Source organism: Suhomyces tanzawaensis (assembly GCF_001661415.1).
Source record: "Suhomyces tanzawaensis NRRL Y-17324 unplaced genomic scaffold CANTAscaffold_1, whole genome shotgun sequence".
NCBI lineage: Eukaryota > Fungi > Ascomycota > Pichiomycetes > Serinales > Debaryomycetaceae > Suhomyces > Suhomyces tanzawaensis.
In genome coordinates this window covers 2,084,094-2,106,298 of record NW_017963636.1, presented here as the reverse complement: position 1 = coordinate 2,106,298, position 22,205 = coordinate 2,084,094, and the positions used below count along the sequence as shown (strand labels likewise).

Genomic DNA, 22,205 nt, shown 5'->3' with positions numbered 1-22,205 from the left:
ACGTGATACGATACGTTTCTTAAGTCAACTTTTTCCTTCCTTCGAATACTGTAACAGGGCATTATTTGAAATGCACGAGCTTTTTCATGAAAATAAGGCTTGATAGGTATCTGACATGTCCAAACCTTTAGCCGAGTCAATTAGACCACGCAAATTAGAGGATTTCATAGGCCAAAAGCATCTTATTGATCACAAGAATGGAGAAATCATCAACTTCATTAGGTTGGGGTATTTGCCTTCCATGCTATTATATGGCCCACCAGGGGTAGGAAAAACCACCATTGCTTCAATAATAGCTGCAGAGGCTGGTTATGTTTTTGTTGAATTGTCTGCCACGGATAGCACAGTGAGTGATTTGAAAGAATTACTGAAGGTCATAAAAGCTGAAAATAGCAGCCGCTCCAACAAGCAAGAATTGCTAAAGGTTGTTGTATTTATCGATGAAATACATAGGTTTAGCAAGATACAGCAAGACTTTTTGTTACCATTTGTTGAAGAAGGCTCTTTTGTTTTCATTGGTGCTACAACAGTCAGCCCAAAGAGTAGAATCAGGAGAGCGATATTATCGAGATCGCAGCTATTTGAGCTCTATCCTTTGACTAAATCAGAAACTGAAGAAGTGTTGCATAGGGCCATAAGATTCGAAAACATGCAGCGAAGGGAAAGAGGACAACCGATTTTGAGCTATGATGACAAATGCATTGATTTACTATTAGACAAATCTGGGGATACAAGGATGGCGGTTAATTTGATAGAATTCATAAGCTCAATGCATGCGGATGAAAAGAATGAATCAAGAATAGAAGCCACTAAGAGCACACATGGGGCAGATGAACTGGAAAGTTCCAATTTTCAGGAAGGTGAAATAAATCTAAAAGAAGAGGACTTAATTGAAAGTATCAAATCTATAAGAGTAATTGGGTCAGGTATGGCTGACATTAAAAATCAAGAACTTTTTGATCAATTCTTTGAAGCGTTGAGAACTCCACTGAATTCCAGATGGTCTTTGCCAGCAAAATTTCCAACACGAGAACACGAAAGTCCCTCAATAGCGGAACTGGTAGAATCTAGCTCTAGAAGTGATGGGAATAAGGAGCGGGTATCTGAAAAGTCCTTTACAGAGTTTCTTAAAACTTCAAAATTTGATACTGAGGATAAGGAGATAGAATATCTTTTACAAATGCAAGTATCCGATGATAGTGATGTTGAAGAATGGGATGAAGGTTGCTTATCCTCAGAGCCCGCAACACTCAATGACCTTTCGTTGCAGGACTACAAATTGGTCTCTAGCTTGTTCTATCTCAATAAGCTTCTACAGGCCGGAGAGTCGCCTACTTACATTGGAAAGCAGCTAGTACTATTTGCTGTTTCATTCGTTGAAGCAGATGCAATGATGTTGCGAAAGATATTAAGCCATTTGTCTGTATTGCTGAATACCAATATGGATGTTACTATTGTCTTATCGCAATGCGTAGGGTGGATTGTGAGCCAAAAAATGCTAACACAACCTCAATGGGAGCATTTTAACATGTGCAAAGAATACTTTAGATCTGATAGCAAACACGCTGGTTTATCTATCGCCAATGAGATTGAGATCGAATATGACTCCCACACTATCGACACATTAATGAGAGATCCAAAGGAAGATACTTCAACAGATGTAGGACCTGAATATGAGATCAAGTTCATTGATGGTAGTGACCAAGGGTTCGAACTTGGAGAAGGATTCGATCTTGAGGAGGAAATCAATCTTGGAACATCCCTCGAAACTTGAGTCATGTGTTGACGACCTTTTCGATGTTGAGGAATGAAATAATCAAATCTGTCCTTGCAAGTTTTACTCTAATTTGCATTCAACTGTCCTTGCAATTGAGACGCAAGCTCAATTTGAGCAATACGGTCATAAAATTGCAAACATTTCTGTTTAAGCGCTTAATCGAAATAAGTGGGTGAAGCAACGGAAATGTCTTCCTTGAGTAAGGGTGATGATATAGAGAGTGTTTACTTTGTTATATACCAGCTTATCTCGGATACTACAATATTATTGTTGGAAGTATGTGCCGACTACGTTGCAGTCGAGTTGGTGATCTTGCTATACATCAGAAATCATTTTAAGTCTGGCTTCCAATTAATACGACAGGTAAGTATCTTCATTATTGAGGCAATGCTTATCATGAAGATGATGCTAATGGTTTTCCTAAGAGACTTGCGCCTGAATCATGTATTACAACTATCACCGAACTGTTGTGAGAAACTGCGCGTCGCCCCATGTACTGCTTTTGCAACAAAGTATGATGGACTCTTAGGGAAGATAGAATTGTCAATTTCAGAAATCACCACGCCAATGTGGATAATTCAAACTCTTCAATTGTCACCGATGCTAGAGGAGACAACTAGGATCGAACACATTGTGGACTCAAATGACAAATCTGCAACAGGATTACCGTCCGGATCTAAGGTAGAGAAAGGTGGCTCTGATTCTCTTCATCAGCGAATCGTATCTGATGGGAACACTCATGAACCTTTTCTTCAATCCCTGTATTGGGGTAATAGGAAGGAAAAGTCCGTACACGAGGGTAGTTCTTTACACTCAATCGACCCAAATGAAGCAAAAGGGAGTAAGCGATCTAAGCTTAAGCGAATGATCGGTAAATAACAGGAAGTGAATACATAACTATGAAATAATCCTAATAAGAACTCTTGTGTATCCACCATATCATCTGAACATGAGCTACTTTTCGCTTTTGCTCTAGCGATTTTGCCTGGCATGGTTGATCAATAGATCGATCCGAGAACAGAAAGAATCCAAATCCCTTATATAGAGCAACGACACGTTAATGTGTAGTCTACTTAGCAGTCGATACATGTTACTGAATTCAAATGTGGATAAAAGTAAAAATAGATGTGAATGAGCTACTATAGTACACAAGGAATGCAACGATTATAGGGAATCATATTCGAGAATAAGAAACTGGGAGAAGATGTCTATATTTTTCAATTTCGTACTCTTGAATCACTCATTATTTTCATCATCAGCACCCAAAGCAGCAAATCTATTCACTTGTGTTGATTCTGATCTCTTTGAGGACTCTCTGTTGAGTTCTGAGTCGTTTTTAGAGTTAGATGCATTTGTGAATTGATTGTTTTGAGTTGCGAATGAGGGTGATTTCTTTAAGTTCGAAAGGTATCCAGAACCACCAGCACCACCAGCAGAAGAAGCAGATCTAGAGGAGTTGGATCTTCCTTCATATCTTCTTTGTTGCTTCTTTTCATTACTGGCCTTCAATTCTTCCATTCTCTTGATTTCAGCATCCCTATGAATTTCTTCGATGGTCTTTGGACCGGCTTCGGATTTGTCGGAGATCCATCTTTGTTTTCTTAAGTCTTGTAAGTCCATCAACATAAACATAATTCTGGAAGACAACTTAACGTTGTCCAAGATTTTCTGGATGTTCTCGAAGACAATTTTCAAGATGGCCTTCTTTCTTTCATCTGTATCCAATTTAGGACCGACAGTCTTGACCAATTGTGCTAAGTTTTCCAAACTATCCTCAGAAGGATCAACAACATTCTTACATTGATCTCTTAAACAAACGAAAATGACTTGATCGTTCAACATACCCAAGTTGTATAAGTGACCAATGAACTTGACCAAACCAAGACCTCTTCTCTTGGCAGCAGCCATAACATAGTATTCGTCAGACATCATTTCTGGTTCCAATGGGGAACCATCTTCATTGGTTGGTAATTTATCAGTCCATCCCTTTTCGTATTCAGTTTGACAAGTGGTCAATAAGATTCTTCTAGCCAAAGAACCACCTGAAGGGTGAGAACCGTCTGGTAAAGTTATGGTTTCATCTGTAACTTCAGTTGGAACATTAGTACATAATTTAGCACAGAACTTGGCATACATCTCGGACCAGTATGGCTCATCACATGCTTTAGCAAAGGTTAATGAGATCACGGACCTTATAGTCTTGGAATCCTTTTCCCACTTAGATTGATTGGCGATTGCAATAACATCGTCAGAAATTTGTGTAAACATCTCTAAGGTCAACTTGTTTAATAATGACTTAACCTTTCTTTCAACGTCTTCATCTTCCAAAATGACACTACCATCTTCAGCATATCTCACTTCGGTCTTCTTAGCTCTTGATCTTGGGACCCATCTGTTATCCGTCTTCTCCAAAGGTTTAATATCTTCTGGAGCAATCGTTATACCCTTGTCTTCTTCACGTTCTCTACCACCTCTCTTCGATTGGTTAGATTTTCTAGTGGACTTATCTCTTGATGAACCACTTCCTCCTCCTCTTCTCTTAGATCCACTTCTGGAGTTTTGTCTTGGATCATTGAATTGTGGTCCTCTACCTGGTTGTCCATTAAATCTTCCAGGCAATCCGTTTCCGAATTTGCTCATACTTCTTTGACCAGAATTAGAGCCCTTCTTGGCAGTTTGAATGTCGACCTTCTCCAATTGAGCCTTGAATTCAGGATCCATAGGAAATTGTAAAATATCACGGAATTGAATCAAGAACTGAGGATCATATCTGTATTTCTTGCCTGGTATTTGCTTGCTAGAATCCACGGCGACAATGTCAGCTGGATACTTGACGCTAAATATGTCTTCAATTGGAGTGGCTTGATGGACCTTTTCAAGGAAGTTTGAAATCTTGAAGGTTGGCTCAGCTTCTTCTTCTGTAGATTCAACAGTATTTGAGTCCTCTGCATTTTGGGATTCACCATCATCGGCTTTAGTGGTTGGCACCTCAGCAGATTCAGTTGCTGCTGCCTCAGTAGAGGATGGTGCTTCAGATGCTGTGACTTCGGTCGATTTGGATTCGGTATCTTCATTAGAAGTAGTCTGTTCAGGTTCAGCGGATTGAACTTTCTCAGCCTTTTCCTTGTCTTCTTGTTCCTGTCTTATTCTTTCTTGCTCATGTCTTTCCTTTTCGGCCTTTTCCTTTTGGACCCTTTCGATCTCTTCCTTTGCAGCTTGTTCCTTTTCGGCTTTCTCTTTTTCGATCTTTTCCTTCTCGAGTCTCTCTTTTTCTGCCTTCTCCTGCTCAATCTTCTCCTTTTCAGCCTTTTCCTTGTCGGCCTTTTCCTTCTCAGCCTTTTCCTTTTCAGCCTTAGTAGCTGCTGCCTTTTCTCTGATCTTTCTCTTGAATTCTTCAGCAGCAGAGTTGACGACAGGGGCAGCAGGAGCTACCTTTGGTGAAGCGACTCCAGCTGTGTTTGCTGGAGAGTCTTCTGCTGAAGCTTGAACTGGGGTAGCCACAGAAGGAGCTGGAGAAGAAACCGGAGTGCTAGAAGCAGTTTTCTTCTTCTTTTCTTCAAGGTCGACTGGCTTACCATCTTTAGTGGTGAGCTTTACCTTTGATCCTGAAATTGGGCTGTATGGTTGTATTGGAACCCCATAAGATGGCATTTGCATATTTGGCATGACTTGGTACCCTCCATATGGGGCAGGCATGAATCCATACGAGTACATACCAGATGGTGGATATCCGTAGTTGTAGTTGGGTTGATTCACTTTGTAAGGACGACGGTATTTTCCGTTGCCAGAGCCAGAGTTAGCATTAGGTGTGTTTGTGTTGTTACCAGAGTTTGCTTGGCCGCCTTGGGTTTGATTTCCTTGACCTTGGCCACCTTGACCTTGGTATCTATAATTCTTCTTATAGCCATTATAGTTGTTGGGGTAGTGGTTGTAACCTTTATCAGGGACACCTGGAATTCCTGGCACAGAAGGCACAGGTGGAACGCCACTGGCAGCATGGCCAGCGGCATCAGAGGTACCAGCTGCACCGCCAGAAACAGGGGAGCCACTGGCTAAGGCATTGTCTGATACACTTGCTGAAGAAGCTGAAACATTTGGGTTGCTGGCACTAGAACCCTCGTTTGAAGTTTTACCTTCAGCTCCGGCTTGGTTACCTTCACCCAATTTTTTGTTAGCACCTCCGCTTGTAGATGGATGTGAGCTGACTTTATCAGCTACACCACCTGAACTAGCGTGTCCGGGTATACCGTCCACACTCTTATCACTCATGATGTTAAAGAAGAACTCCTTTGGTTTCAACAAAAAATCTTCGAAAAATTTTCACATCGTTTGAGACTTGGTGATAGTAGGGATCAAAGGAACGACCAGAGCACAATTATGTCCAAGGCGACTACACTACTTAGAAGTATATGATTATGACCTACGAAGCGCCTAGGTGTATATGGAGTATGTACTGGCCCAATATCCTTCAAAGGTGGGCCATAGTAGCACGGTACTCCGAAATGCTATCCTTTATCAAATGCGTGTACTGGTAGACTGAGGCCTGATCAATGATCCGGGATTGTAGAGGTCAGGTATATTACAGCCCTGGACAAGGGACGCTGCAAAAGCCACAGGGGGACTAGACTGAACTTCTTCACATGTTCTGCCTAGAGAATCTTATGCTTTAGTTTTCGAGCTGGTCTCATGGTTTAAAATCGCATTATGAACAATACCCCACTAATGATCCCCGCTGTCAGTATGTCAGTAAAATGTAGATCAAAGGGAAAGCGATCAATCCTAAAGAGTATTAGTAGCCCTTCGCTCTTCTGTTTCTTCAGATGTTTCATAAGGCATCATAGAACCGAACTGATACGCGAACGGTCGGTGTGTATTACAGACTATTGTCTAATCCCAAGAGGCTGGGCGTGATGAACTTTATTACTTTAATAGAAGAAAAGAAGTAAAAATTTGGATAGTTTGTTGAAAATAAGTACCTGACCCATATGAGAGTTATGCCATTTTGTTCACCATTTTAGTTCGTGGGTCTTCATGCTTTTATATAGTCCAGATAAAGAACATAGGCAAGAAGAGATCCAACTGCTGCTATGAATAAATAAACGATCACAGTCTCCTTGAATGACTCCACTTGGAAGCATTGGAGAATTATAGACAGTTCTGGTGGGGGAACAATTCTCCGGTCCAATTCTGATTTGATTTCGTCTGGTGAAGTACTTTTGTGCAGTGAAAGCCATGAACTTATCTCAATTGGATCATTAATTAATTCACTCACACCCCTTCTTGCCATTTTCGATCCGTCTGGATCCTCTATTTCACATAGACTCATATCCTCTTCCAAGCAAAACTCTTTGGTACATGTGCCACACTTATCTATTGCTCGAACCAAGCTCTTGGTATTACACTTGCACCAGCAGTAGTGCTGGTACGCACCAACCAGCACAATTAACCATGCTACCAAGGTCAACTTCATCTTTCTTCATGGACGGAATGCCTCTGATCATGATGAACTTCAAACATTTAATCTGCATATAATAAAGCACGTGATATAAGTCATGCGTTTGAGGATAAAATTCACGTGATATGCTCGGTGGCGTAACTATCTTGTTCAAATCTGGGCTCCAACACTTGTTCATACCGTCTTTGATCAATTACAACAATGGCTACGGCAAAGGTGACACAGTACATTCACGAAGGTGGGGTACGCCCATACTTCGAGCAGCAAATTCAAGATGCTGAAATCAAAATTCAACAAACTACCCAAAATTTGAGAAGATTAGAAGCTCAACGTAACAAGTTAAACAATAAGGTCCGTCAATTGAAAGACGAATTAAGATTATTACAGGAGCCAGGACTGTATGTCGGTGAAGTGATCAAGGTCATGGGTACTAAGAAAGTGCTTGTTAAAATTCATCCTGAAGGAAAGTACATTGTCAATATTAGTAAAGACATCGATATCAAGAAATTGACCCCTTCTTTGAGAGTGTGTTTGAAGGCAGACTCTTACGACTTACACAAAATCTTGCCTAACAAAATCGATCCATTGGTTTCATTGATGATGGTGGAGAAGGTTCCAGATTCTACCTACGACATGGTTGGTGGTCTTGACAAACAAATCAAAGAAATCAAAGAAGTCATTGAGTTGCCTGTGAAACATCCAGAATTATTCGAAAGTTTAGGTATCGCACAACCTAAGGGTGTTATTCTCTACGGTCCACCAGGTACAGGTAAAACCTTGCTTGCTAGATCTGTTGCTCATCACACAGAATGTAAATTCATTAGGGTCTCAGGTTCAGAATTGGTTCAGAAGTACATTGGTGAAGGTTCAAGAATGGTCAGAGAATTGTTTATAATGGCTCGTGAACATGCGCCATCCATTATTTTCATGGATGAAATCGATTCCATTGGTTCTTCGAGAGTTGAGGGTTCTGGCTCTTCTGGGGGAGGTGACTCCGAGGTCCAGCGTACCATGTTGGAATTATTGAACCAGTTAGATGGGTTTGAGTCTTCAAAAGACATCAAGATCATCATGGCAACCAACAGATTGGATATTTTAGATCCTGCATTATTGAGACCTGGTAGAATTGATAGAAAGATCGAATTTCCTGCTCCAACAGTCACAGCTAGAACCGATATTCTTAAGATCCATTCTAGATCAATGAACTTGACTAGAGGTATTGATTTGAGAAAGATTGCCGAGAAAATGAACGGCTGCTCAGGTGCCGATGTCAAAGGTGTTTGTACCGAAGCTGGTATGTATGCATTGAGAGAAAGAAGAATCCACGTTACCCAAGAAGACTTTGAGTTAGCTGTTGCCAAGGTCATGTCGAAGAATGATGAAGGTGCCGTTTCTTTGGCCAAATTATTTAAGTAGATGCTAGGCATACATGAAGTAATGTTGCAATATAACAACAAAACTAAAGAAGATATCTGATGTGTTTCGCAGGCATGTTCCTTTGAGGATCGGTTTGGAGGAACTAGATCGGCCTTGGTTCGTAGATTTCTATGGAATATTTACACGCGGATACTCACGTGATTCAAAAGCTACGTGTAACTCCATAACCGCAGACTCCCAGTCTTTACTCTACGAGAAAAAGCACATTCAAAGCCAGTTACTGTCATCCTATTATTGACCAGAAGAACTATCTTAATAAGTTTTCACAAGGCCTTTTTTAGAGCGCAAAACCTGCAAAACACAACACTTTTGGTGGTTTACTTTTGAATCTGGGACTGATAAAGAAACTCTGGCATCAATAACTTAGGAGGTAGGACCCTCGAACACTCAATAGAGATCACCTACTATGAATTTCATAATCTTAATTCTGCTTTTCATTTTCACAGTTAGTGGTTCGTTGGTGGATAGACTCCATGAACTTGATTTGAAGTATACTCAGGAAGGACCCACAACTAGCATTTTAGGTGAATACGAGGCAATCATAAAGGAAATAGAAAAGGAAAATGCACCCTCACAAGTCACTGATAGGATTCCTCAAATATATTTCAAAAAGGCATTGATAGAACTAACTCTTAACAAGGATGCTTCAGCCATTACAGATTTGATGAAATCAGTTGAACTAGATCCAAACAGTAGACTCGTGAGAAACAAGTTGTCAGACCTTTTGATTGAAAGGGGAGAGTTCGACCAACTAGAAAAGGTTATTCTCAAACATGGTGCGTTGGAAGATGATGAACAACATTTGAGCAAGATCGAACATGTTAAGAGGTACGTGGATGAAGCACAAGCAAAGTTGCTTAACAAGGAGTACAATGAGTGTATTCAAATTTTGGAAGAGCAAGTTTTATCTCATTCACCAAATTACTTCACAGCTTTGGACATTCAATTGAAGGCTTTGATGCAAATGTTCATTGAGAATACCGAAGATAATGACACCAACAAGAAAGTAATTAAGACCCTTCAAAAAGTAATCAAGTTACTGCCACTTTCAAACTTGGAGTGGTACAAAGATATTTCAAACTTCCTAATTTACACCGAGCTTCAGGTTGAGTCTGCTAAGCAGATTTTGAAGAATTGCTTGCGTATCAATAATGAAGATAAGGAATGTGGGAAGATTTCAAAGTTTGTAACCAAGTTTAGTGATTTCTTTGCTATTCTTGAGGAGTATTCAATTATCATCAGTCACTACTATGTTGCTTTGGAAGAGCAGGCCCAAGGCCAGGGTAGGCTTGAAGAAGAATACAAGAACCCAAATATCAACTGGAATTTAGTAAATGATTTCTTGTTTGTACAAGATTTGAAGGTTTCTAAGATGGAAAGAAGACAGTTACCACAAGGCATCAACTCCAACTATGATCTTTTGATTTTCAGGATGGAACAATTTTTGATACACATCGGTGGTACTGAATTCAAATCCAAGTACTTGAGTTCGTCAAAGTTTTTGAAGGAATTGAATGAACTTATTTGTCAGACTGGTATTGAATTGAAAAACAGGCAGTTACTTTCATTTTGTGAGAAAACAGGGAACCACTTCCTACCAAAACATATACCCAAAATTGATCAACTACTCGCTGGAAAGAATTATAACGAAGCCAAGAGAATATTATCTGGGTTTTCTCCAAATGTCAAGGAGACAGTCATGTTTAGAAAGAGGTACGAGAAGATTGAGGCAGAAGAAGCGAGACAACAGCAGCAACATCAAGAACAGCAGAGACAACGGCAAAGACAGTACCAGCAGCAGCAACAGCAACAGCAGCAGCAACAGCAACAAATGCTTCGTCCCAAGACCGACTACTACAAAGTACTTGACATAGCTAGGGATGCAGACGAGAAGACTATCAAAAAAGCTCATAGAACACAAACATTGAAGTATCATCCTGATAAGTATAAAGGAAGCGACTTGACTCCTGACCAGATAGAGAATAAAATGCAAGAAGTAAATCAGGCATATGAGGTCTTATCGAACAAGGATTTGAGAGCAAGATACGACAGAGGCGACGACCCTAATGATCCAAGAGGACAACAGGCGCAAAATAATGGACCCAATTTTGGTTCTGGATTCATGAATCAATTCTTTCAGGGTGATTTCCAAGGTGGAAATGGGGGATTCAAGTTCAATTTTGGATCTCCTAAAGTTAAAGTCAAGAGACATAGAAAACATGGCTGATCATGTATTAGCTGACTTCATGCAGTTGGGTGTGGAGCTTACTATTTAACATTAGATAAAATAGATTAACCAAATAAATGTGTAATACAGGTAAGTACTACCTCTGCTACATACTGACATATTCTGTCAATGCTGGAATGCAAAACCCGAAGCCATCGCAAATCCCGGGCACTACCTAATGGGGCTGTTTTGAACCCTGATTGGATCATGATAGGCCTGATAAAGACTGTGGTGGCGCACTACTGAGTTCTCGTGACTTCCGCTTATGGACGAGGCATACGAATTGTGAGTAATCAGTCCTAACAGAATCAACACCACTAGACAAGATGAAGTTACAATTAGCATGGCTAATCGGTATCGCACAAGCGTTACCACTCGCAATTCCCAATGATATCCAAACAGTTTTCGAGTTGCAAGATTTAGGCAAGCTCCCAGAGATTGATACTGTGAAGTTACAACTGCTCATTACAGCAGAAGGCTTGAGAGAAAGAGCAAATGCGTTGTACAACATCTCGCTTTCTTCTGTTGGCGAGTACGGACACCCCACCAGAGTCATTGGATCTCCAGGACACCGTGGAACCGTGGAATATGTTATCCTGGAGTTGAAGAGCTTAGGATACGAAGTGGAGACTCAGGAATTCGAGGCATTGGACAGCCATATCGAAAGCTTTTCCTTGTTGATTGACGGAACCAAACCAAAGTCGTTGAATGCACTCGACTTGACTCCACCTACCGATGGCTTGGCTCATGGTAACTTGGTGTTGGCAAAGAACCTTGGATGTTCTGAAGATGACTATGCCCACGTCAAGGGTGGGATTGCATTGATCAAGAGAGGAGAATGTGCATTCGGCGTCAAGTCCAGCAATGCAGGTAAGGCAGGTGCCATTGGTGCTATCATTTACGACGATGAGGAATTAAGAGGAACTTTGGGAGACCCAACTGGTCACGAAGTCCCAACTGTTTCCGTGAAAGTATCAGATGTTGAGAAATACATTAAGGCCTTGACTGAAGATCCAGCCAAGAAAATTGAAGCTTCTTTGTTTGTGGACTCCTACATCAAGGTCATCAAGACCCTCAATGTTGTTGCTGAAACCGTCGAAGGTGACCATGACAACGTTGTTCTGTTGGGTGCCCATTCCGATTCCGTTGCTGCAGGTCCTGGTATCAATGATGATGGTTCAGGTACTATTTCTTTGTTAGAAGTCGCTCGTCACTTGAAGAACTTCAAGGTCAACAATGCTGTCAGATTTGCCTGGTGGGCCGCCGAAGAGGAGGGATTGTTGGGTTCCGAATGGTATGCCAACCACTTATCCGAGGAAGAAAACAAGAAGCTTCGTCTTTTCATGGATTATGACATGATGGCTTCTCCTAATTATGAATACCAAATCTACGATGCCAACAATGTGGACCATCCGAACGGATCAGGCGACTTGAGGGACTTATACATCGACTGGTACAAGGAAAAGGGCTTGAACTACACCTTCGTTCCATTTGATGGAAGATCTGACTACGTGGGTTTTATTGACAACGGAATTCCTGCTGGAGGTATTGCCACTGGTGCTGAGGGTGTTAAAACCGTGGAAGGTCAAGAAAAGTTTGGCGGTGAGGCTGGCAAATGGTTTGACGAATGTTACCATCAACTTTGTGACGACTTGGATAACGTGGACTACGAAGCATGGGTCATCAACACCCAATTGATTGCCCATTCTGTTGCCACCTACGCCAAGGACTGGGGCACTTTCCCCAAGAGGGAGTTCGAATCCGTGAAGGTTGAATCTGAAAACTCGGAAGGATCGAAATTCCTTTACAGAGGAGCCAGCTTAATTATGTAAACGTCTAGAAAATCAATAAGTACTAGAAACTAGGATCTGTATGCGAGATCGAGCCTAGCACCCAACTGTATCTGCGTCTTTTGTGACCTCACCCACCGATATTGCCCGAATGGTGGAGTCCGAGGGTGTGGGGGATCGAGTGAGGATCCGTGGGGGAACGTGGGGGAGAGCGTGGGGGACACGATAGTAGGGGTGAGGGATGAATTGCTCATACTAAGCCCTCGAGGAAGGTTGATCCGGCAGTTTGATTGGCCATCTGGAAGGCAAAGGAAGGGATAGAGGCATCCAAGGAACGCAAACATGCCTCGTGTAAGAGACTGAATGGCCTTGTAGGGCACAATTGTTCAATATTTGCCCCACTTATACACTACAATCAGGTGCCGATAAACTCGCGGTTCAATCGAATTTGCAGACTGAGAGATTACGCATTCACTATAAATTGCGAACCATTCCCATGGGTTTCAACAGGCTCAATTTAACTAGACTAGTATCGATTGCAAACATGTCCAGCACCACCAAACCCAAAGTTTTAAGACTTGGAAAAGTCATATATGCCCACCAGAAGTGGGAGGAGTTGGAGAAGGTGGCGGAAGTGATAACTTGTACCTCCAAGAACAGAGACGAGTTCTTCCAAGACTTGAAAGGCAAGTACAGCGATGTGGTCAGCATCACCAGGACCTTTGCCAGTGTGGAGCAAACAGGCAGATTCGACGAAGAGTTGGTGCTGCACTTACCAGCATCAGTCAAAACCGTCAGCCATTGTGGCGCAGGCTACGACCAGGTGGATGCTGAACCATTGAAGCAAAGGGGCATACAATTGTCCAACGTCACAGTGCCAGTGGAGGCTCCTACTGCTGATACCGCCATTTACTTGATTTTGGCTGCCTTGAGAAACTTCCAAATTGGCCACAACCACTTGGTGGCAGGCCAGTGGGGCAAGTCCCCACGTCCGCCTATCGGCAGAACCCCAGAAGGCAAGACCATTGGGTTGTTGGGAATGGGTGGAATTGGTAGAGCCATCAGGGACAGATTGAAGCCATTTGGTTTTGAGAAGATCACTTACTACAACCGTTCCAGATTGAGTGAGGAATTAGAGGCCGGGGCTGTTTACACTCCTTTGGACCAATTGCTCAGAGAGTCCGACATCGTGGTGGTTGGAATTCCATTGAATGCAAAGACCAAACACAGCATCAACAAGGAAACCTTTGACAAGATGAAGGACGACGCTATCCTCATCAATATTGCAAGAGGAGCAATCATAGATGAAAAGGAGTTGATCGAAGCACTCAAGCAGGGCAAAATCGGTGCCTTTGGAGCCGATGTGTTCGAGCACGAGCCTGAGGTGCCCAAGGAATTGTACGAATTGCCCAACGTCGTCAGCTTGCCTCACATGGGTACCTACGCCTACGAGGCCACCAAGAATATGGAGGAATGGGTGGTGCAGAACGTGGAGGAGTTCTTGAAGACAGGCAAGGTCAAGACCATTGTGCCGGAGCAGTATGACATGGAGATCAAGAAGTAGTACCTTATATTGTATAGACTATAATCACAGTGCACACAGTTTTCCACGTGACAAAACCCACCGTCTTTTCCGTAGTCGGTGTGCCACACCAGCCTACTCAACAACCGGTGGCTTGTTGCGTTCCCCCCATTACGAAAGGGTAAAGTATCTGCCAAACGAGCACCACACCAGGAAGTTCCAACTAGCCAACCAAGAAACTGTTCTACACTACTAACAGCACCGCGCCGGTTGCGGCTCCGGTACATGTCGCTCTCCACAAAAACTCTTCTAGCCCCCCCAGTATCGCTAAGCAACATCTATCAGCGATGGGCCTGTACACAGCTGAGTCGCCCAATTTCGGTAGTCCGTATCGCACAAGAAGTCTTCGGTGTGCCTTAGCGTTTTGATGCTCGGTCCATCAGGAGAGGAACTTTCGTCCCAGCCCTGTGTAGAGTCTGTAGAGATGTTTCGAGCCAGCAGGAACAACGCTGGGATGTAACTGTCATGGAGCATTCTATGCAACGATTTACCCACGGTTTTTCGTAAATTAGCACGGCTTCTGATTGTCTGTATCCAGTAAAAAAAGAAAATCGGAACTTTTCAACGCAACGACAAAAGTGCCTGTGCAAACCAATTCCTTACTTGTATCGGAACCGTTCTAGAGCCCCAGGCATCATATATCGGACTTTCAGAGACTCCCTTCGCCAGCACGCCTTCCATACGCTAACAATCTTGGCCAGTTGCACCACCAGTTTGAGAAGTACCGAGCACTAATTCGTCACTTCCAACCTACCATCGGCAAAGTACATCTATTCCCATATCACCCACCACCCATACCCGAAGCATTCACTCGGCCTTAAATCCAGCCTTGAACTTCTACCAATTGTACAGCCATGGAACCACACCAACTTCAATTCACAAAAGAAGCAGTCGAAATAGACTACGAGGCACTTCCCGAGGATGCCTCTCTTGTTGCACACCTCAGTGCTGGTGCTTTTGCGGGTATCATGGAACACACCGTGATGTTTCCTATCGACTCGTTGAAGACCAGAATGCAGATGGCTGAAAGCACGCAGGAATTGTCAAAGAGTGTCGTATCGTCTATTTCCCGAATCAGCTCCAGCGAAGGTGCTTACGCCCTTTGGAGAGGTGTTTCTTCCGTTGTTTTGGGGGCTGGTCCAGCGCATGCTGTCTACTTCTCGGTTTTCGAAGCCACCAAGACCATGTTGGTCAACAAGCTCACCTCTTCCCAATCAACGAAGATCGTCACCGACGAGAACCACCCGTTGATTGCTAGTTGTGCCGGTATTGCTGCTACCACTGCTTCAGATGCTCTTATGACCCCTTTCGATGTCTTGAAACAGAGAATGCAGGCTAGTCCGACCGAAGGGCCAACCAGAGCACTCAACCAAGCTCCAAAGGGTGTTCTCCAGGTTGCATCGGCCATCTACAAGGCAGAGGGAATTTCAGCCTTTTACATCTCCTACCCAACCACATTATTCACTAACATTCCATTTGCTGCGTTGAATTTCGGTTTCTATGAATACTTCTCATCGTTGTTGAACCCATCAAATACATACAATCCATACTTGCATTGTGTTAGTGGAGGTATAGCTGGTGGAATAGCGGCTGCTTTGACCACTCCATTGGATTGCATTAAGACCGCATTACAAACCAGAGGTATAACCAAGAACGAAAACTTGAGAAACGTCAACGGTTTCGTTAGTGCTGCCAAGGCGTTGTACAGACAAAGTGGTTCAAGTGCCTTCTCCAGGGGTTTGAAGCCTAGAATTATTTTCAACGTACCTAGTACTGCCATTTCCTGGACTGCCTACGAAATGGCAAAGGAAATCTTGTTGAGATAGACAAAATTTTAAGTCCGTCCCGAAATGATATTTAGGGAGTTCTATATATCTGAAGCGGCAATGCCATGGCGTTGGTCTTCCTAGGTGCATCACGGCTTGAGTCAATTGGTGGATGTACTTAATCCCCTTGATACTCTTTCAGCTATTGGCAATTCTTCTTTTATGAGTACAATATAAAGGAGAGAGTCGTTTGGCTTCGAAGATCCCTTGTTTTTCTTGATGTATGAACTTGTATATATTTGAATAAACCTTTAGAATGTAAGCCTAATGGAGACGACTCTATAGTAGGACCGTACTAACCTTCTCCATGACAAGTCTTGGACAATACACTCATGCCAGGATTGCTTTAACCAATGCAGTGGCCCTAGCTAGATGTGCCAACTCTCTGGGTTGTCTTGAAAGCTTCTGAGCAACAAAACTGAAAAGAACACACGAGCCTAAGAATCCCAATAGGTTAAAGAAGGCCATTCTTGAATATGATCTCTCCTCTTCTTCCGTCCTGAAGGAGGTAAAGATTCTTCGGATGCTGGCAACGATCATTGCATGCCTATCTATGTCTTATTGTTGTCCTATCCGCATTGCTCATCTGGGGTGCGTGTACCAAATGTCAAAATAGTAGGGGAAACTGTTACTACAAATTTCCAACACAATTACTCTGAAAGCAACGCTGATTATTGGCTACTGTTTGGCTGCTGATTGCAAGACTATTGTATGATGGTGCATTCAGATATAATATCATATATGAGAGTTTTTTGGGAGTGAGATCGCTAGTGGCAATAGTGCTCACATAAAAAACACAACTATACCTTGACCAGGAAAAAGTAGTGGTCTACAGTGAATTCGAATGTGTGTTGACAGCGGATCTCATCGGTCCACAGATAGTATGTGGTATATATGCCAGTCTTAGGTGTTCCATTTAAATTATTAAGAACTTACGTAATATTGCATAGGATGTATTCTAATCGGCTGAGATACTGAGAGTAACCTACTTCAGCTTTTTGATATCGAAGCTTTGCTTGAGACTGGGTCACTAACTTGGTACCGATTCCGACTAAATAAAGAATAGGATCGCCCTAGATGGACTTGGAAAAGATCGTGGAAATTCAAGTTTTGTAGTAAACGAATTCCGGAAGCGAGAATTTGGGGTCACAATTTTCACCTGTTCGAAGACTAGGTATGGCATTAGAAGCAAAATGCATCTAGTTGTATCAAACGCATCATCTCTCCTCAGTAAACGAATCAAGTGATATCACGTGATCAATATACTACCAACCATCAGCGATGTTCCTTCGGTCGAAGATGCTGGTACCTATGTGTTGCTCTCACCAGCTAACAATCTCCTTTCCTACTACAGACCTGAAGCCCTTTTATTCTCATCGATAACTGTTCCTGTCTCACTAAGGAATTGAACTTGGGAGCGCAACATCTCAAAAAAAAAACCTTACTCACAACGATGATCGGTATCGGGTGCCTATTACTAGGTTCGCATATTGCACTCAAAAGCCCCTCCTCATAGCAAAGGACCAACCATCCGCGGCGCCTCCCATAGCGAAAACGCTTAATTTCTGATGGCGCCGCCCAGCATTTTCACGCCAGGATACTCTCTAAAGTAACTTTTCATGGATGGGGAGAACCACCGAATTTCCCACCCGCATTGATGAGACGAGCTCCTTTTGTTAGCGGGTAAATGCGAAACGTCGCGAGAAAAGTTGGAACCACTGTGCCAGAGGCAAAGTTCTAAGACCTATTCGCACAGAAAAAGATAATAGATATTCTCCAATCACGTGATTAAATAACCATCAGGGTCTTCTATTGCACATGAGCGTTGGCATGCACCAGATCGCCATATACGCCCAGAGAAGACCCTGCCCGCCTTTAATGACATCCATCTTGACAATGAAATTTTACTAAGAATTACGGATGAGTGACCTTCCCCAGATTTTCAGCTGAATTCGTTTCACCTTCGAAGCCACTCCAAGCCCAAGGTCACACGTTGCAAACTAGACAAAGACTTTTGGTGACAACGGACGCCGCTTGGAGGCAGGCACAGTAGCACAAATCGCACATCAATTATTTTTCGGTAAAACTAGTACTATGAGCGGGTTCTCTTACATTTGCGTATCAGTATAGCGATGCCTGATACGTATTGTCTCGTGCAGCTTGATCTTGACGAATATGCGGCTCTCCAACGGCATTTGTGGTTTTTGTCATACAAAACATCAGAACAGGTCGTCCTTCAACTTCCTTACTTCTCGTAGCTCGATGTATCAGTAATTAATTCAAGAGCCCTCAGTAAATGCGACTTCCGAATATATTGGGCTTACTTGACAGCATGGACCACCCGCCTTGAAGATTCCAGTAATACGGCTCTTGCGAGAATAAGTTTGGGGCGATAATTTACGGTCTAATGAAGAAACTTAATCTAAGCCTCTACTGAGGCCTGCTTCTATTGGTTGTTTTGATTTTGCGGCTGCCTGCACCCTGAGCAAGTTATCAGATTCATCTGATATTCTTTTCTTTTTTTTGGCAATTGTCCAATGACACAGAAATTCTAATTTAGCCTGCGTGCGTTTTATTGATAGCTTACCAGGGCATCTCACGAACCTAAAATGTACAAAAGGGACTATGTTCCAGCTTTTGAATTCGTTTTAATCTCCATCACACCAGGATGTCCAGTGCAGGCCCTCAACATGCGATAAAATCATCGTCCGAACTTTCTCATAAGACCAGTAGGGACAATGAAGTCACTGATGTTTTCTCTGGTTCCGAATATGAGGAAGAAAAGTCTATCGGTGTCATTAAGGCAGAAATTCTCGCACATCAGTGGAGTGGTAAGTGGTACTACCACCTCATTTTGCTTATTTCTGCATTTTTAGTTGGTTATGGGTACGGTTTGGATGGTCTGCTTAGATACATCTTCACTGGTTACGCAACTGCTTCTTATGCTGAACACTCTTTGTTGACCACCATTGGAGTTATCACTTCTGTGGCTGGTGCTGCTTGTCAACCTATCTTCGCAAGGTTGTCTGATGTTTTTGGACGTTTGGAGATCTTCGTTTGCTGTATTGTTCTTTACTCTGTCGGAACAATTATTGAGTCCCAAGCTCATGATGTCCAGAGATACGCCGGTGGTTCGGTATTATACCAAGTTGGTTATACTGGTGTTATCTTGATTGTCATGACTATCTTATCTGATTTCTCTAGTCTTAAATGGAGATTGTTTTACATGCTCGTTCCTACTTTATCTTTCATCATCAATACCTGGATCTCCGGTAATGTGGTTGCCGCTGTTAACCCCGTTAAGCACTGGTCTTGGGGTGTTGGAATGTGGGCATTTATCTTTCCATTGACTTGTTTACCAATGATTGGATGTATGCTTCACATGAGAATCTTGGCAGGAAGAAGCGAAGAATGGAAACAATTCAAGCAAAGAAAAACCAAGTTCCAAGAATTGGGTGCCTGGGGATTTGTTAAGTATTTATTTTGGACTTTGGATATCATTGGGTTGGTTTTATTGACAGTTTGTCTTGGTTGTCTTTTAGTTCCTTTGACTTTGGCAGGAGGTGTCAAGTCTAAATGGCAAAATGGAAGCATTATTGCCCCTCTCGTTATCGGTGCTCTCTTGATTCCAGGTTTCGCACTCTGGGAATCGTACGGTGCTAGATATCCTGTTGCACCATTCAAGTTATTAAAGGATAGAGGTATTTGGGCTGCTTTGATCATTTGTTTCTTGTTGAACTTCATTTCTTCTGTGGAAAGTTCATATCTTTTTGCAGTCTTGAGAGTGTCAGTAAACCAGTCTGAAAGTTCTGCTACCAGAATCACCTCCTTGAGTTCCTTTGTGTCCGTTATTGGTGGATTCTTTTTTGGATTGTTTGTCGTGTACTTTAGAAGATTGAAACTCTTCATTATCTACGGATGTGCCATGTGGATGGTCGCATTGGGTCTCTTGCTCCACTACAGATCTGGTAGTAGTGCTTATGCTGGTATTATTGCCGGTACTGTTCTTATGGGTTATGGTACATCTTTCTTCTCATACCCTGTGAATGTTTCGTTGCAATCGTGTACCAATCACGAACACATGGCAGTTATTATCTCTTTGGGTCTTACTGTCTACCGTATTGGATCTGCTGTTGGTTCCGCTGTTGCTGGTGCTCTTTGGACGCAATCGTTGTTCTCAAAGTTGCAAGAGAAGCTTGGCTCTACCACCTTGGCTACTGCAGCATACAGCAACCCTTATAAGTTCATTTTGGACTATGCTTGGGATACGGTTGAAAGACAACAAATGGTTTCTGCATACAGAGAATTGCAAAAGATCTTGATGACTGTGTCCTTGTGCTTCTGTGTTCCTATGTTGATTGCTGGTTTCTTCTTAAGAGACCATGAATTGAACAACGAACAGAGTCATGTCGAAGTCCTTGCAAAGGAGTCAAATGCTTCATTGTTGGGATTCTTCTCCGGCTCTTTCAAGACCACTTTGGATGAGAATAAGAAACAATGGAACCAAGGCCAAAAGGGTTTGGTTATTTTGAAAGTTGCTTTGATTACCCTCGTGATGATTCTCTGTCCAGTATTGATCCTTGTCAGCATTTACGGGTTCATCAGCGCGGGTAAGGCCAAGGATGAAGAATCCAACTCAGACGATAGCATCCAAAAAACGCAATCTAACATTGTCTAATACTCACAGCTACCCTCTCATAATATAAATAGATTAATTACCTACTTTTAATGAATAATTCGTGTTTAGATTGCAGCCATAAATGTCGTGTAGACATTTATGAGTTGATTGTTTGGTAGTCACTTTGGACCTTTTTCTTCCTTTCGTCTTTCTATCGGAATCGCCAAGCTCCAAAACATGTCAAACTAGTAATGTTCTGAGGGCTCTGAAGATGAGCTCCCGATTCACTAAAGAATTAGAGTACTTGCGTAGTCTAGTCCCTGAATAGTTCCCCAAGCTGCGACATTCTGTAAATTTTAGGGCTAAAACCCTACGCACGTGAGCAAGCGAACAAATCACACCCTAATATTCTCTGAACAAAACTTTTTCACATTGCGTTCCTGTACATAGACTAGAATTGCAGTCCGGGTAAAATTCTCACCCCTCCAGACTGAGCGCGCCCGCGCAGGAAGGCCCAATCTGTGCGGCGCACTCTCACCACCAACGAAAATTCTGTGCAAAAAAATTGATGAAATTTTTATTATATCGGTTCGTTTTTGAAAGTTGTATAGTTAAGCTTTAAGTCACCAACATGCTTATTCCAAGAGAAGAAAGAAAGAAGATTCACCAATACCTCTTCCAAGGTATGTAAAGATAGAAATAACATCAGTATAGACCAGAGAAAACAGGAAACAGGAGCAAGTTAAGTCGGCATAGGAAAGTGAAAATTTATCAGAAAGTGCAATGAAATCAGGAACTAAAGAAAAGGATCGACAAACAAGCATACTGCAATAGGCGTTAGTTGAAGAGGGCCTTGATCAACCAAGGAGTAGCCAAGTGATTATTTGTTCTGAATCATGGAACGGATACCGATCGATCATACGCAAAGATTCCAGAAAGCCATTAACCAGGCCACCTACCTGATTCCTTCTAAGTCTTCACTGATTATACCATCTAAATAACTTGATACTAACAATTATAGAGGGTGTCGTCGTTGCCAAGAAGGACTTCAACCAACCAAAGCATGAAGAAATTGACACCAGAAACTTGTTTGTCATCAAGGCTTTGCAATCCTTGACCTCCAAGGGATTCGTCAAGACCCAATTCTCATGGCAATACTACTACTACACCTTGACTGACGAAGGTGTCGACTTCTTAAGAACCGAATTGAACATCCCAGAAGGTATCTTGCCATTGACCAGATTGAAGAACGCCCCAGCTGAGAGACCACAAAGAGGTGGTTTCAGAGGCCCAAGAAGAGGTGGTGCTGAAGGTGGTTACAGAAGAAGAGCTCGTGATTAATTTATCGTATAATATTAGCTGTTCATGCACCGTTTTCATTTTGGTGTAGGAGCTTCCCTATGTAAACTCTATTATCCTTATGGAACCAAATAAAACATAAATAAATATAATCACCTGTAAACCCCGTAGCAATTTGCCCAATTGTAAAACAG

General features: G+C 42.4%; 12 protein-coding genes across 12 annotated transcripts; 9 read left to right on the top strand and 3 right to left on the bottom strand.

The window, feature by feature from the left end:
- The first annotated feature begins 166 nt into the window (after positions 1-166).
- Positions 167-1,786, top strand: CANTADRAFT_24840 (uncharacterized protein). The gene has a single exon (XM_020207233.1). It carries the CDS (start codon positions 242-244, stop codon positions 1,772-1,774), a length of 1,533 nt encoding a protein of 510 aa, XP_020067364.1. The 5' UTR covers positions 167-241; the 3' UTR covers positions 1,775-1,786.
- An 83-nt stretch (positions 1,787-1,869) lies between these two features.
- CANTADRAFT_138744 (uncharacterized protein) lies at positions 1,870-2,993 on the top strand. The gene has a single exon (XM_020206277.1). The coding sequence runs from the start codon at positions 1,964-1,966 to the stop codon at positions 2,654-2,656; it is 693 nt and encodes a 230-aa protein (XP_020067363.1). The 5' UTR covers positions 1,870-1,963; the 3' UTR covers positions 2,657-2,993.
- A 20-nt stretch (positions 2,994-3,013) lies between these two features.
- On the bottom strand, positions 3,014-4,894 carry TIF4631 (translation initiation factor eIF4G; the record flags this gene model as incomplete). Its single annotated transcript, XM_020209179.1, has 1 exon — positions 3,014-4,894. A coding segment is annotated over one exon (1,881 nt), but the record flags the coding sequence as incomplete, so codon positions are not given.
- Positions 4,895-6,806: 1,912 nt separating this feature from the next.
- CANTADRAFT_44448 (uncharacterized protein) lies at positions 6,807-7,247 on the bottom strand (the record flags this gene model as incomplete). The annotated part of the gene is made up of 2 exons (XM_020209108.1): positions 6,807-6,934; positions 7,052-7,247. 2 exons carry the CDS (start codon positions 7,245-7,247, stop codon positions 6,807-6,809), a joined length of 324 nt encoding a protein of 107 aa, XP_020067361.1.
- Positions 7,248-7,433: 186 nt separating this feature from the next.
- Positions 7,434-8,648, top strand: RPT6 (proteasome regulatory particle base subunit; the record flags this gene model as incomplete). The annotated part of the gene is made up of 1 exon (XM_020206492.1): positions 7,434-8,648. The coding sequence occupies one exon, from the start codon at positions 7,434-7,436 to the stop codon at positions 8,646-8,648; it is 1,215 nt and encodes a 404-aa protein (XP_020067360.1).
- A 436-nt stretch (positions 8,649-9,084) lies between these two features.
- On the top strand, positions 9,085-10,845 carry JEM1 (Jem1p; the record flags this gene model as incomplete). The annotated part of the gene is made up of 1 exon (XM_020208339.1): positions 9,085-10,845. A coding segment is annotated over one exon (1,761 nt), but the record flags the coding sequence as incomplete, so codon positions are not given.
- A 377-nt stretch (positions 10,846-11,222) lies between these two features.
- Positions 11,223-12,728, top strand: APE3 (Ape3p; the record flags this gene model as incomplete). The annotated part of the gene is made up of 1 exon (XM_020209229.1): positions 11,223-12,728. One exon carries the CDS (start codon positions 11,223-11,225, stop codon positions 12,726-12,728), a length of 1,506 nt encoding a protein of 501 aa, XP_020067358.1.
- Positions 12,729-13,230: 502 nt separating this feature from the next.
- Positions 13,231-14,250, top strand: CANTADRAFT_88156 (D-mandelate dehydrogenase-like dehydrogenase; the record flags this gene model as incomplete). The annotated part of the gene is made up of 1 exon (XM_020211428.1): positions 13,231-14,250. One exon carries the CDS (start codon positions 13,231-13,233, stop codon positions 14,248-14,250), a length of 1,020 nt encoding a protein of 339 aa, XP_020067357.1.
- Positions 14,251-14,686: 436 nt separating this feature from the next.
- Positions 14,687-16,259, top strand: MRS4 (Fe(2+) transporter). Its single transcript, XM_020206275.1, has one exon. The coding sequence runs from the start codon at positions 15,123-15,125 to the stop codon at positions 16,092-16,094; it is 972 nt and encodes a 323-aa protein (XP_020067356.1). The 5' UTR covers positions 14,687-15,122; the 3' UTR covers positions 16,095-16,259.
- A 165-nt stretch (positions 16,260-16,424) lies between these two features.
- On the bottom strand, positions 16,425-16,634 carry CANTADRAFT_44683 (uncharacterized protein; the record flags this gene model as incomplete). The annotated part of the gene is made up of 1 exon (XM_020209136.1): positions 16,425-16,634. The coding sequence occupies one exon, from the start codon at positions 16,632-16,634 to the stop codon at positions 16,425-16,427; it is 210 nt and encodes a 69-aa protein (XP_020067355.1).
- Positions 16,635-18,843: 2,209 nt separating this feature from the next.
- Positions 18,844-20,559, top strand: SIT1 (siderophore transporter; the record flags this gene model as incomplete). The annotated part of the gene is made up of 1 exon (XM_020208456.1): positions 18,844-20,559. A coding segment is annotated over one exon (1,716 nt), but the record flags the coding sequence as incomplete, so codon positions are not given.
- Positions 20,560-21,343: 784 nt separating this feature from the next.
- On the top strand, positions 21,344-22,053 carry RPS10 (40S ribosomal protein eS10; the record flags this gene model as incomplete). Its single annotated transcript, XM_020208959.1, has 2 exons — positions 21,344-21,395; positions 21,734-22,053. 2 exons carry the CDS (start codon positions 21,344-21,346, stop codon positions 22,051-22,053), a joined length of 372 nt encoding a protein of 123 aa, XP_020067353.1.
- Between the last annotated feature and the right edge of the window lie 152 nt (positions 22,054-22,205).

Coding starts and splice junctions, on each gene's coding strand:
- CANTADRAFT_24840 (XM_020207233.1), top strand. CDS start 242: ATGCTATTATATGGCCCACCAGGGGTAGGAAAAACCACCATTGCTTCA.
- MRS4 (XM_020206275.1), top strand. CDS start 15,123: ATGGAACCACACCAACTTCAATTCACAAAAGAAGCAGTCGAAATAGAC.
- CANTADRAFT_138744 (XM_020206277.1), top strand. CDS start 1,964: ATGTCTTCCTTGAGTAAGGGTGATGATATAGAGAGTGTTTACTTTGTT.